This window comes from Arvicola amphibius, chromosome 3 (genome assembly GCF_903992535.2).
Source record: "Arvicola amphibius chromosome 3, mArvAmp1.2, whole genome shotgun sequence".
Taxonomy (NCBI): Eukaryota; Metazoa; Chordata; class Mammalia; order Rodentia; family Cricetidae; genus Arvicola; species Arvicola amphibius.
Window position 1 is genome coordinate 144,947,304 of NC_052049.1, and position 14,616 is coordinate 144,961,919.

General features: G+C 38.0%; 1 protein-coding gene across 1 annotated transcript in view; it reads right to left on the reverse strand.

The window, feature by feature from the left end:
- Positions 1–482: 482 nt before the first annotated feature.
- The window catches only part of Fam83b (family with sequence similarity 83 member B), a 51,400-nt gene continuing 37,266 nt past the window's right edge, over positions 483–14,616 (reverse strand). Inside the window, exons 2-4 of the mRNA XM_038321135.1 lie at positions 14,024–14,188; positions 13,082–13,206; positions 483–2,790 (exon numbers count right to left, since the gene is read on the reverse strand). Of these exons, the coding sequence (XP_038177063.1) occupies positions 483–2,790; positions 13,082–13,206; positions 14,024–14,188 (2,598 nt within the window). The remainder of the gene's footprint in view (positions 2,791–13,081; positions 13,207–14,023; positions 14,189–14,616) is intronic.

Sequence of the window (14,616 nt, forward strand, 5' to 3'; positions counted from 1 at the left end):
GATTTGTAAGTTCCCTTTCCTTTCCTTTATTAAAACTGAATTATATATATTAAAGCTTGTCTGGTGAATCATAACTGACGATCAACCACGCACCTTCAGCAACTAATATGAAGTATTTTTAAGTGACGACTTTGGAAAAAAATGATCAAAAATCTAAATGTAGTCTCTTCCCTGAAATTTCTTCTAATTAAATACTTAAGATTTTTAGTAGATAGAAAACAACAAATCCCATCCTTTTTTTTTAATGCTATCACCATTTACAAACAACCTTTTAATATATTTACTGGAATAGTCCCTTGTCTGCTAACAAGTCCAATTAATTTTACCACCAAACATTAACTTTTCTGTATACTACTACATAGTTCACCAATTCTAATACAGAACACTCTCAGCATGGCACAAAAATCTGTGCAGTGTTCTTTGGATAAATATTACAGCCACATTCGTTTTATATTTCAATTGCAATTTGAAATGAAAGTATTTCATTTGCTTTTGTGGATGAAATTCCCAAACTTCTGCATAAATCCTCGGAACTTGTTTTCATTGGGGGCATATGTATGATAAGCACCGGTCTTGTAATTCAGCATCGGGCTGGACCTGCCATAATTGCTGCCCATTGCTGTGGCTTTGACTTCTGGGCGGTTGGCATGGGTATTTGTCAGGCTGTTCGCTGACTGAATAGAGCTTTCAAGCTTACAAAATGGCTCAAATCGACTGTAAACTCTCTGGTTAGTTGAATGAGATCTCAGAAGCTCGCTGGACTTTAGTACTGGAGAAGAGGTTGGCCGTCTTTGAGGGGCGGTGACTGCGCTGATCTCCTTCGAATCACGGTATTGGATCTGTTCAGTGTTAAATCTTGGGGCAGAGGCATCTCCTGCTCTCTCTGAAAGCCTCCTTTCAACAGGTCGGGGAGAAGATGCTATTCTCCTACTTTCCTCTGCGTGGGAATTTACCCCTGGAGATGCGCTAACTGCTATGTCCTCCTTGCTCTTGTGGATGCTGCCTTGAGAATTTGATGAGGAGGAACGCTTTCTTCTAGGAGATGAATCAACTCTGGGCTCGGATTTTTTGGGCTTCTGATTCTCTTCACCCTCAGAAACCAAAGTGTCAGAACTACTACACATTCTATAAAACGCGGGTGCCTTGTTCTTGGATAGATTTTCTCTCTTATCTGGAGTGAGACTAAGTAAGGATCTTAACTTCTGAGAACCCTTTTTCAAAAAACTTGGGGAGCCTTTAACATCCTTCTTAGAAGTAAGTTCTTTGTTGGGGTCCTCTTTATTCACATCAAGCAAGGCAGCAATGGAAATAGATTTGGTGGCCGGGCCACTTGGAGGGTCTCTCTTGATAGCCTCTTCTTCTTCCTCGTCATCCGAGCCGTGGGTCACATTGTGCATGCTCTTAGAACTCTTCAGCACATCCTCCTTGGGTTTTGCCGGCTGTCTAATCCGATTTCTGGTAAGGGTACTATACACATAATTCTTGCTATTGCCGTGCTCTAAATTCACTTTTGAGTGGTCAAAGGACGGGAAACTTCGCCTTTTGAGCAGATTCTCGCTTTGCTGGCTTTTGATGTTCTCTGTCTGCTTATTTACACACAGGTTTGTATATATACAGTTGTTTAATTCTGCTCGGCCATTCATTGTTCGGTTTAAGATCTCTGGTTGCATTTCGGGAACCTGCAAGCTGTGCATTTTTGGTAACTCTAACTGTGTTGGGAGCTTGGGGATTGACTCCAGCAAGGGTTTTTCTGTCACGGGAATTAGATTTGTGGACTTCTCCTGGACCTCACTATGTGTATCACTTCCTTGAGAACCGATGATGGTGGAATTTGAGGAGCCAGTTGTACAGCTGCTGACTTCTTTTTGTTCAGGTAAAGTTGGTTTAAATGCCAGTGAGGAACGTAGCCTCGAATGAGTATAGGCCGCATTGGCTTTCACGTTTTCTGCACTATCGTAGCCTTCGAACCTGTCACCCAAGATGGAGCCATCTGATTCAGGTGGGGCTTCTGAATTATCATTTAAGTAGGAGTCAATCCTCCAGGTGCGCAGGAAAGACTTTGTGGTGCTCTCCAGAGTCGGCATCCGTTGCTGTAAAGAACGGATGTGATTATCTGTCCCATTAAATGACCTCCGCACATTTGAATTCCGTTCTGCAAGATTGGTTGTTTTCCTCTGGGCAAGCCGATCAGCAAAACTCTGTGCAGGTATGGTTTTCTGGCTTGCCTGGCCTCCCCGTAATGAGGATGCCACACTGAGGGTGTCTGAAGGCCTTCTCCACTGTCCAGGCCCATTGTTAGTCCGATTCAGAGCTCTGCTGAGCAGCTGGTATGGCGTTGTGTCTGAGAGTTCCCCAGCGTAACTATGCCTTTTCCAGTTTTCATTGATCTGATTGGGCTGAAAGTGTCGAATTGTATTGGGGCCACTGAAGTTTGGAACAAAATGAGGCTTGTATCCGTGATTTCTAACGCTGTGTTTGTCATGTTCGTTTAGGGTATATATCCCTCTGCCTTTGTAGTAACTAGAGTCTATTTTATGAATTTGGTCTTGTCTACTAAAAAGGTTTCTCTGGCTGGACACAGAAGCTAATGAAGAAATGGATCGCTGGTAAATGCCATTTTCCCACAGAGCTTTGCCTGGCTTCACCCTTGCTGATTCTTCCTGAGCAAAACAGCTTGGAACACAGGACCTGGCATAGAGTGTTCGAAATTCTTCATCAAATAACTCTACAAGGTGTCCTGTGATGATCTGGACCATGCTGAGATGGACTTTTTCAAATGACCACATGTAGCTGAAAACAGAAGAAAAACAAGAAGCTTAATTTTGGTCAAGGATTAATGACACCATACAGTTTCACTGCAAATGTTATTTTAAAATGACAGAAGAATTCTTGTTCTTGATTTTCTTGGTTAGCATAATTTAGAATATTTTTATCATAACTACTAATAAATACATACACGTCGTCTTAAGTAACAAGGCTACTTGCCATCTGGTTTTAAGTCCCTTCAAAAATTTGTATACTATTTTCCAAAAGCAGAAAAAAAAGTGGTTGTATATTTTGCATCTACATCTATCAAAATGTGATAGAGCTAAAAAAAAATTATAAGCCAGGCGGCGGTGGCACACGCCTTTAATCCCAGCACTCGGGAGGCAGAGGCAGGCGGATCTCTGTGAGTTCGAGACCAGCCTGGTCTACAAGAGCTAGTTCCAGGACAGGCTCCAAAGCTACAGAGAAACCCTGTCTCAAAAACAACAACAACAAAAAAATATATATATAATTTGCATATTCAAACCCAGGGGGTTTGGGAACATCCAGGGTTAGAGAGAAACATGAGAGACTTGGATGTAAAGCTGTAGCCACATGATGCGGGGTCTACCTTCCTCATGTTTACACACGATGCGGGGTCTACCTTCCTCATGTTTACACGGAAAACATGGATAGCATCATTGTGGCAATGCCCTGACATGCTACAGAGCACAGAAGATCTGTGTTAATGCATGAATTTGAGCATCAGTTCTTTTTGAGTCTTATCTCTGTGAGTTATTCATTGTAATCTGGGATGCAGAGAGCTATAAATAGAGCAACCGTGGGCAGCTGCCTCAGTGCTTGATGCACAGACCTCACTGAACTCAGTCCACACAGGATGACAATGTTCCTCATAGAACATGCCATTTCAAATGCCTACTGGGATTTCTGAAGGAGGTTTACAACTTCTGTGAAATTAAAGTTTATAACGATTTCACCATATTTTAATACAACTTTAAATCCCTCTTCCTACATAGTTTTGAAGTGAGGGAAATCTTGAAATTTCATATCAGCTTTTGCATTTGGGCTCTGAGCACCTAAGTTAAATAGAGTCACAATTTAAAAATTTAAAACGAAATTGCTAATATTATTTATATCAAAGAATGTATATAACACAAGATTATTGAAAAGCAAAGTGAGATAAGCACTCTATACTGAAGGAATATAATATTTATATATGTCATAGTATTTACATGGGGAATGTAATATTTACATAGGGAAAACAAATACGAATATAAATATTTCCTAAATGTTCTGAGTAAAAGTTAATAAGATATTACAAATGACACTGTATACATTGGGGATTTGTCATTTTGAGATGCTAAATTTATGTGTTTCTTCCCATGAATTCATAGTATGAGAGGAATATTTACTAGGAACTCTTTATGCGAATGCATGAGCCATCAGGATGACTTAAGATTAATGAAACAGAAATCAACAGTCAAAGAAATTTTCTAGGTGATGGTGCACACCTTTACTCTCAGCACTCAGGAGGCAGGTGGAGGCAGATCTCTGTGTGTTTGAGGCTAGCCTGGCCTATAGAGTAAGTTCCTAGACATTCAGGGCTACACAGAGAAACCTTGTCTCGGAAAAAAGAAATAAAGAGAAAAAAGAAAGAAAAAAAAAAAGAAAAAAGAAAGAATTTTTTGACATGAGATCAAAAGTAGAAAAATGAAAATAATTTTTAAAGAAAGAATTTCTTTTTTCAATCAAACTGAAGCTATGAATGAAGCAATGCTGAAAATAGTTAGTAATGAATATATGTTAATATTTGTTAAATTAGCAGGTATGCAGGGTTTCCCAGAGAAAGTGGGAGTCTTCAGAAGAAACACAGTGAAAAGCAGAGGAAGCAGTAACTGCCCCTGTTTAGTCCTACACACACACACACACACACACACACACACACAAACACACACACAAACACACACACTCTCACACGTGCACACGCATGCGCACACACATACACACATCAGATTATAGTTATATGGTAAAAAGAAGTGACATGAGGAAATGCGAGGCATGTAGGTAAGTTGGAAAGCTTGTGGCTTAGGACTTGTCCCTGAATTTAAATAAACTGCACGAGAAAGAAGTGTTTGGGATCATTTCTCTAGTGGTTGCTGGTAGTACATACTTGAAAGATCAGGGATTGAATTTACTATAAGGAGAACAACATTAGACTAAAGTACAACCCCAAAGTTTATGAACTAAAATAATTCAGAGAGTTGAGTTTAGAAAAAAGAATATTAGATGTTCCTCTGGAATGCTGTAATAAACTGTAGGCTAAGGTTAAGATATTCAACTGAGTGTTGCAAAGGTGAATCTGAACGAGCAACAAGGCTGTCGTAGGATTTGGGAGGGACCTTCCGTGCTTCTCTGTCACTTTGGGTGACTTGTGTTATTTACAAAGCAAAAGCTACAAATCTACACTGTCAGAGCCGAGCTTCTCAGTATGTGCAGAATCAAGGTCCAGTGTTGGCTTGCAGCATACACCAGCTTCACCAGCTTCTCACATCCGGTTTGTGAACTCTATGCCCCATCATTCCCCCAGACCTGTCACTGTTTCAGTCCTATCTGAGACAGTGATTCAAGCACAGCTTTGGGCCATTCACCCAGACAAGGCTCTTTCTACCTTAACCTTACTTAAATCACTCGTTCAAGCATCCGTTTAGTGGTCCACACAAAGCAAGAAATCACCTCTGGATATTCTGGTTCCCAGAACTAATAGAAACAAACAGATTCTGCTCACATTGATTCCAGAAATTCCCACAATTCTACATCGCTCAAGTTAAAATGTCATAAGGTAAATTTGAATCTCAGCTTCTTTATTTTCTTACTTGTTAATAGACATAGTATAAAAAAATCATCCTTGCCGGGTGGTGGTGGCGCACGCCTTTAATCCCAGCACTCGGGAGGCAGAGGCAGGCGGATCTCTGAGTTCAAGGCCTGCCTGGTCTACAAGAGCTAGATCCAGGAGAGGCTCTAGAAACTACAGGGAAACCCTGTCTCAAAAAACAAAACAAAAAAAAATCATCCTTACAAAATAAAGACTGCCTTATCTCATGTTCTGATATAGGACTTTCTAATTTATTTAAAATAAACTTCAAATCCTTGCCTGCCCTAAATGCTCTCATATGTTTTTATCCCAGGCTGGCCTTAGGATTTTCCTGCTTCATCCTCTAGAACACTAGGGTTAAGAGCAAGTGCTACCACACCAAGCATGTTTTCTGTTTCATCCTGGATAGATTAGTTTTTGCCTAAGACTTGCAATCATATTTTTTGTCCCCAATCATAAAATTTATCTCATATAAAATCTATCCCATATAGCCTGTTGAGATCTATCTCTGCGATATACTGAAGATACATACAATATTTAATAACCAGTGATCATATATATTTTCAAAGTAAAAACCTAAAAGTCAGAAATGCTTATACTGGCAGAAAATATATATGTTTCAGTTAAAGCTGTTATTGCACACACTGGTTTCTCTTTCTTCTTTATACACTATTCAAAAGATAGCAGTTAGAAGAAGAATGGTCACAGGATAAAAAAAAAAACCAACATATTAAAAAAAATAAACCAAACTAATGGTGAAGTGGGAACTATATTAGAGGGTGTTGTATATGACGAGTGCCAATAATGAATCATTTAAGTCTAGAATCTTAAGATACCATGCTCCATTTAGGTGGTAGGTAGGTTATTCTTGCAAACCTTAGTACTTGGGAGATTGAGGCAGAAGGAGCTCCATGAACTCCAGGACAGCCTAGATTACAAATTGAAATCCTATCTCAAAATGAAACAAAACAAAAATAAGGTATCGAGAGAATTCAAGAAAAGTCAGGAGAAGAGAATCAAGACGTATCCCTACAAAAATGCCAACACAACAAAAGAAAGCAGCAGGGAGGGGAGAGGAGTTCCAGCTTGCTCCAAAATCAGCAATGGCAGAGGTAACCTTATTGGTAAAAATCACTTCCAACTCTCCAACCAAAAGTCATAAATCAAATGAATGGATAAAAAGCCTAGACCCAAAGCATTGGCTGTCTTCAACGCTCCCTTCAGATCTAAAGAGAGACAGGAGCTATCCAAGAGAAGCAGTATCCTGAAAATGACAGCTAATGACAAATGGCATCATGGTATCAGAGAAAACAGAGTTCGAAATGTTATGAAAGACAGACACCATACAATGATAAAAGGGTCAATTTAATTCAGAAAGAAAATCATGTTGGTTAAAATAAAAATAACATTTATAATTAATGAGTAAATATCATCATTCATAATAATTGTATTCATGCATCAAATCTTTGAAGTATGTTAAGCAAATTATGACACAACTTAAAGATAGTGATCAAAATACAAGAAATAGTAGCTGTTTTCAATAATGGATTTATAAATAGAGAGTTGCAAAACAATACAGAACAACAAAACATAACTAAAACAGCTAGAATATCCAGCAAAGCAGAATGTACATGCTTCCTAGTGTCTATAAAAATGTTTCCAGGACAGACCATCTTTAAACCAATATTTTACTTGGTAAGCAAGCCTTAACAAAGAAAGGAAGATTTGAATTACCAAAATATGCATTCTGATTATAGTGGAAGTAAATGAACAGCACAGTAAAAGTTAGAAAATTTCTATCTCAAGTTGATCTATAAATAAGTAACTCAGAAAGACACAGAGAAAGAAAAATAAGGGAGAATGGAATTTGGCAAACATGGATCAAAGCACCGGAAACACAGACTATGCTGGTATCTGAGCCTGTGTTCCTGGCATACGCCCTGCTAGTCTGGATTGCACATAACACACTGTCATCAGTAACTGTGCACTGGGAAAAGTCACTCAAGTATTGAAAACTGCATAGTCAACTAAAACGAGCAATAAGTAGAAGAGAAGGTGGTGATTGGGGAAAACAAGCAAGCAAGCAAAACACAAAACAAACAAATAAATGAACAAACAAAAAAACCCAAGCCTGCTGGAAAGCCCTGGGGAGTGAGAGACAGGTTGACTGCTAGGATGACTCCCAGGCCAATGAGTTATGTTATTTTAACACACACACACACACACACACACGCATGCACGCACGCGCGCGCACAGGCACACGCACACGCACACACACACATACACAGACACACACACACCAAAACCAGGAAACAGGAAGGCACGGGAGGAAAGGAGGTTCTCTGACTACCCAGGAAACCGCACCTAACTTGCTAACACATGTGTACACACAAGAAAGAAAAATGAAATGGCTATTAATTTTGTGATGGAAAAGGAAGCAATTCACTCATGCTCAGTTGACTTAGTTTTAATGGACTTCTCATGTGGAAGGACTTGGTGATAATACTCTGCTGGCAGAATAGGGACAGGAATGGAAAGTGGACACCGGTTGGTGGGTGGAAAATACACCTCAGTCACAATAAAACAGGGAGAGATCGTAACAGAAATTCAATTGGAAAAATTGGATTGGAAAAATCAATTTAATGAGACAATTTAGGAGATTGGAATCAGTATCAGAAGACCTAGCGAGGAGAAATGAATAACTGCATCTGAAGGCCAGAATGAAGGGCAGCTAAAGAAAGAAAACAGCAATTATACTTTGGACTGCATATCTTTAATATTATTTACCTTTTAAAATATATTATATATTTTTTAAAAAATATAAACATATTATTTGTTTATTTTATTATGTTTCTTTTTGATATTTATTTATATTGCTATTATATATTATTTATATTTATTATATTTAACTTGGGTTAAAAACACTTTCTCTCCTCCTAACAGGACAGCATACGTCAGTCATGGGTGTAGTTATTAATTCACATACCAAAAGTGCCTCAAAAAGCTGGGCTCCTGGCAGGTGGTTAAAAAGTAAAGGCCATGAGATTCATGTAGTAGAAGTATATTGGTTGTAGCATGAATCTCAGAGGTGACCATCTTCATGCCTGACTAAAAATGGCACCTTGGGAGACACCAACTTTAGTGAAAGTCTTGTAAATTTTGCAGAGGTCGTAATATTCAAAAAGTAGGAGCTTAGAATAATTCTTTTTTGGTGGAGCTTAGAGGCTGACAACTGCAAACCTAACAGTCAGCAGACAAAAGACAAAGGAGGAGCTCAAGTTGGGGGTCCTGTCTATAACAAACAAAAAGCCTTTCTGAGTTTAATTTATTTAAAATACCTTAGAAATATCTCCAAAATATCCCTTAAAATTTCACGTGGGGATACAAAGTTAAAAAAGCTATTCATACTCATCGACTATAAAATATGCGTGTTTTATCTAGTAAATGCTCGTGTTTTCCTGATGAGCCGTCGTTCTGTGAGCTGTTTGTCATACACGTGTGGCTGTGACAACTGCAGATTCTATGCATCTCTACAAATGGTGAGTCTTTAGAACCCAATGGCTTCCATGGGAGGGGTTATCAATTAAAGAAGACTTGTCAGCTGAATGTGGGGAACACATCTCTAATCTCAACATTGACCAGTCAAGATCTAGAAAACTGGCAATTTAAAGACAACCTAGATGGGATAGCTAGTTCGTTAGTTCAAAGGCAACCTGGGCAATAAAGTAATGCTTTGTCTAAAAAATGGGGGGGGGGGATAAAAAGAACTAAAGAAAGAAAAGAAAAAAAGGAAAGGAAATGAGAAAATGGAAGTAAACAAGGAAAAAACAAGAAACAAATACCAGGGTGCAAAAGGAAAATGGGAAAACAACACACTGTAGTATAAGGGACTCAAGTTCCTTTAACTAGAAACAACTAGGCTTTGACTAACGTGGTTCCTAACTATTATACAAGAACTTTTGGAATATTTTTTACAATATGAAACTCAGCCAAAGAGGACAGGAGAGACAGCTTAGCAGTTAAACATCCTTACTGTTCACCTAGGAGACCTGAGCTTGGTTCAGCAGGAGGTGAACAAGATCAGCAATAGACAGGCTAAAACAGATGAGGCGAAGCCCATGAGGATTCAACCCTACACAGTATTACAGGTAACTAAGGAATGCTGAGAGTGGAACAGCCTTCCCCAGGGAAGAGCACACCAATTGGTTACTCAAGTTCAGCTCTGGAAATACATATCCGAGTAACAATACATAGACTGAGCAGGTTATATTTATGTAGTTAGCTATATATATATGTATATATATATATACATATATATATATACATGTACTTATACATATGTGCATGTAACAACAAGTAATTTTTTTAAAAGGGGCCATGAATTTGAAAGGGAGCAAGGAAGGGTGTATGGAAGGGTTTGGAGGGAGAAATGGGATGGAGAAAATGCTGTAATTTTGAATAATCTCAAAAGGTAAAAGAAATTAAAAATCATTTAAGGAAACAAACAGGAAGATGAGGAATGATTTAAGGGAGGGTGAGGGTCCAGGCAGGAGACATTCCATGAAGAAAATATACTCTAGTGTACTATATAATAGTTCTCAGTACAACGGATGATACAGGGAAAATGGAAAACAAAATGATAATTATTGACAACTGATGATTTTTAGAAGAAGTGTAGCCGGGCGGCGGTGGCGCACTCCTTTAATCCCAGCACTCGGGAGGCAGAGGCAGGTGGATCTCTGTGAGTTTGAGCCCAGCCTGGTCTACAAGAGCTAGTTCCAGGACAGGCTCCAAAGCCACAGAGAAACTCTGTCTCGAAAAACAAAAAAAAAAAAAAAAAAAAAAAGTGTATTTAAAAGGTTCTTGAAATAATATAGATAATGGACTTACTAGAAAAGGGTTTCTACTAACCCATAATATGCTCTGCTCTTAGAGACTCTATATTCTCCTCCTTCCTCACCATGATCTGGGGTTAAAAGGACTTTTTAGATTTGGTTTAGCTTAATTTGGTTATTCTTTTCTTTTTTAAAAATTTAAGAACATTTACTCAATTATATAATCAATTACCCATATCAACCTAAGTAGCTCAGCTCCAGTCATCAAAACATTTCACTATCAATTCCTATTGGCACAACAAAGAGGCAAATTCAGTATTAAAATATTGTTAAACGTCATGTCAAAGGGTGAAAACAGAGCAACTGGATGTACTTAAATAAGAAATACCATGTATAAGTAAAGTCTGTCTTAATTAAAAACTCAATTAAAAACTCTTTAAAATTAAGTATGTCTGAACAAATATATACATATATAATGATACTTTAAAATGACTCATTAATTTCAAGTACTAGCTATATTTTCTGGTCTTTACAAGATTTCATTTGGAACACCACACAGCTTTAAAGGAGGGGGAGTTCCCTGAGCCTACAGCAAACACAAGCAGAAAATAACGATTAAAAGACAGTCCTAAAATAATAGTTAGCATTATTGTTTGGAAGGTGAAATTGCACAGATAGGCCATATAGTGTGTCCTATGATTACACTAATTTCATATAAACAAAGGAAAGTGCAAGTTGAGCCATTTGCTCAGGACTTCAAGGTGATTTCTTTATTGACGTTTAGATTTATCAAAGTACAAAGGTTCCGCTGATTGGTCTGTTCCCTTCCATAGCTCTCTGGAGTCATGCCAATGTCTTCTATGATGGGCCTATAATAACTTAGTGACCTGCGTTTTAGAAGCATTTCCTGGAGTTATTATTTGCCTGTTTATATAAAAACACTGGTATCAAATTCAGAAATAATGCATTATCAGATATTATTGAGCAATTACTAGCCAATGCCTTCACTTCAGATCAGCCTGACTGATGGGGGATTTCCCTCTGTATGTTGTGATTACCATTAATGAATAAAGAAACTGGCTTCGTCTGTTATAGGGCAGAACTTAGGTAGGTGGGGAAAACCCAATGTAATGCTGGGAGAAAGAAGGCAGGAAGAGAAACCATATAGCCCTGCCCGAGACAGATGCCGGAACCTTGCCTGTAGGTCACAAGCCTCGTGATAATTAACAATGGTTAATTCTAGATGTAAGAGCTAGCTATCAACACACTTAGTAATTGGCCAATTAGAGTTTTAAATAATATAGTTTCTGTGTGATTATTTCGGGGCTAAGTGGCTGGAAACCAACAAGCAGCCTCTCTTCATTCTACACCTGACCAACATATGGTTGCAATTCTGATTTTCTCAGATACTGAACAATCTTACAGAAACATCTCCTGGTGGACTTTTCAAGGTGTTAAAATCTATTTTTCTTTTGAGAAACTATTTTACATTGATTTTTTTGTTTCTATAGGTATCTGATATTTATTTTATTCATTGATTATTTTGTTCATATGTATGTGCATGAATGTCTGTGTGCATGTAAGTGTGTGCACGAAGCACATACATATGTATGCATGCACCACAGTGTATATGTGGATATCAGAGGATAACTTGTGAGTATTGGTTCTATCACCGGAGTATTAGAGATCAAACTTAAAGTATCAGGATTGGAAATAAACACCCTTATGGGCTAAGTAATAACTCCAGCTCTTGTCTTGGTATTTGAGACAGGATCTTGCTATCACCATATAAACCCTATAAACATGAGTTTACTATGTAGACAGGGCTGCCACTAAACTTGTGACACTCCTCCAGCAAGCTGAGATTACAGGCATACACTACCTGAACTGGCTTAAGTGATTGTTTTTAGGTTTGTTTTTTTTTTTTGGGTTTTTTCGAGACAGGGTTTCTCTGTGGCTTTGGAGCCTGTCCTGGAACTAGCTCTTGTAGACCAGGCTGGTCTCAAACTCACAGAGATCCGCCTGCCTCTGCCTCCTGAGTGCTGGGATTAAAGGCGTGCGCCACCACCGCCCGGCTGTAAGTAATTGTATCTTGATTCATATTATACATTAGCCTTGCAGGAGTTAGTCCACTTTGGTTATTTTAGAGTTGCAAGGCACATTAAACGTTAGCTAAGACCCTTACTATGTTGCTGAGGAACCTGAAGCCAAGTTACAGCCTAAGTCACATGATGTTAGCAAGGCCCATGTCTCCAAATCTCCACGCTATAGATTCTTAACTTTTCAAATTTTAAAATGGATTTAAAAATAAATTATAATTATGTGTATGTATCCATGTGTGAGTTTTTAAATTTGAGTGCAGTTCTAGAAGAGGCCAGAAAGGGGTCTAGATCACCGTCAGGGCTAGAGTTAATGGTGGTTTTGAGCCTTCTATGGTAGGTGCTTGGAACCAAACTCAGGTCCTCTGTAAGAGTAACAAGTGTTCAGCATCCCTCCAGCCTCCTTTTACCTTGGTTCTAAGATACAGCTAAGTTGATTCTGCTAAAATTTCAATGTAATAACTTATTTGAAAGTATGAAAATGCTTAAAATAAACACTATATTCTTACCTGTAAGAACCGTACATCACTTTCTGGCAGTCAACTAACAAAAATTTCTGTTCCATTTTCCCGTGGAATTTTGCTCCTGTTTTTGAAAGATAATCTTGGCCTCTTACTGTCCGCACTCGAATGTTCTACAATTATATGAAAACATAAAGTAAAATTACATCTAGGGAGACATTTTGAAAAGCAAATAAATAACAGTGTAAACACATCAAAAACATTGCATTGATTGACTGATTGATTTGAGACAGGGTTTCTCTGTGTAACAGTTCTGACATCCTGGAATTCACTCTGGAGACTGGGCTGGTCTTGAACTCACAGAGATCCACTTGCTTTTGCCTCTAGGTTTAAAGGTGTGGGCTACTACTGCCTGGCACTAAAACAATTAATTGAAACAAACTTTTAAAACACATAAAAATTCATTAAGAAAATTGCAAATATTTCCCTACAATTAAATACTCAAGAAAGATAACCATTCCAAAATATTTTTAACACAGTTTAAATGAACATATTTTGTTTACATGGAATTATTTCATAAATGATACTAGATTTCACTATGAGAAATACTTTCTGACTATAATAGCATAAAAATCTTGACATAAGTCAAATGTCAATGAAAGCACTAATTGAAGTGATTTGACAAAGCAACACATATCGAATTACAGGATCACTTGCCAGAGGTTTCAGAGTTGCATCTCTGAACAGTTAGTGAGACAGAGTCACTAACTGTTGCTGGTGGCAACGAACTCCGAAGAATACCCAGACATCCTCTCAAGAGGCACATTCCAGAACAAACAGGCCTTCCAATCTCCTTCCAAACATAACTAGGTCTCCATTGTTTTATCTTTTTCTTTTAATTTTTTGGCTAGTTTATTTTCACATGACTCAAATTTGAATTGAATGAAAACAATAAGCAAGGGTATTTGAAAAAAAAAATAGAATTCTTACCCTGAGACGTTGAATTTGACAACCCTGTTTTTCAGTCATAGTTAGAAAATGATTAAAATTGGACTCATCAAGTAAAATATATACAGAGATGCCTCGGGTTGATGCCTCTACTATTTCTTTGAAAATATCCACATCAGTGAACATATCCATCACTATGGCAATGACCTGTTAAAGAGAAAAGTATGAGATAGCTTTAGAAAACTAATAGATTATGAAATTGCTTTAGTTTTAGTAGAAATCAAAGAAAATAGGAAGCAATTAAGCACTTCACTTAGAAATGCATAAATACGTGTGTCATTTCTAAAGTATGATAATGCATACAAATAACAACAGAATACATGCAGTTCTGTAACTTGACGATCTCCATGTCAGTCTAGGATAATGGACATCAACATCTCAGTCATTTCCACAATTAAAGGCAAATCTAAACATGCTTTCCACAGTTGTTTATAAACCAAAGATAGCAAGGGAGTCTTAATTTTTTCTTTGATTGCATTCAGGCAAAGGTGGGATTGTAGAAACTGTCTGAAGAATGAAGGTGTTGGGAGAGCGGAAGAGAAGACTATCTAGGAAATGATGAAAGACAGGAATGG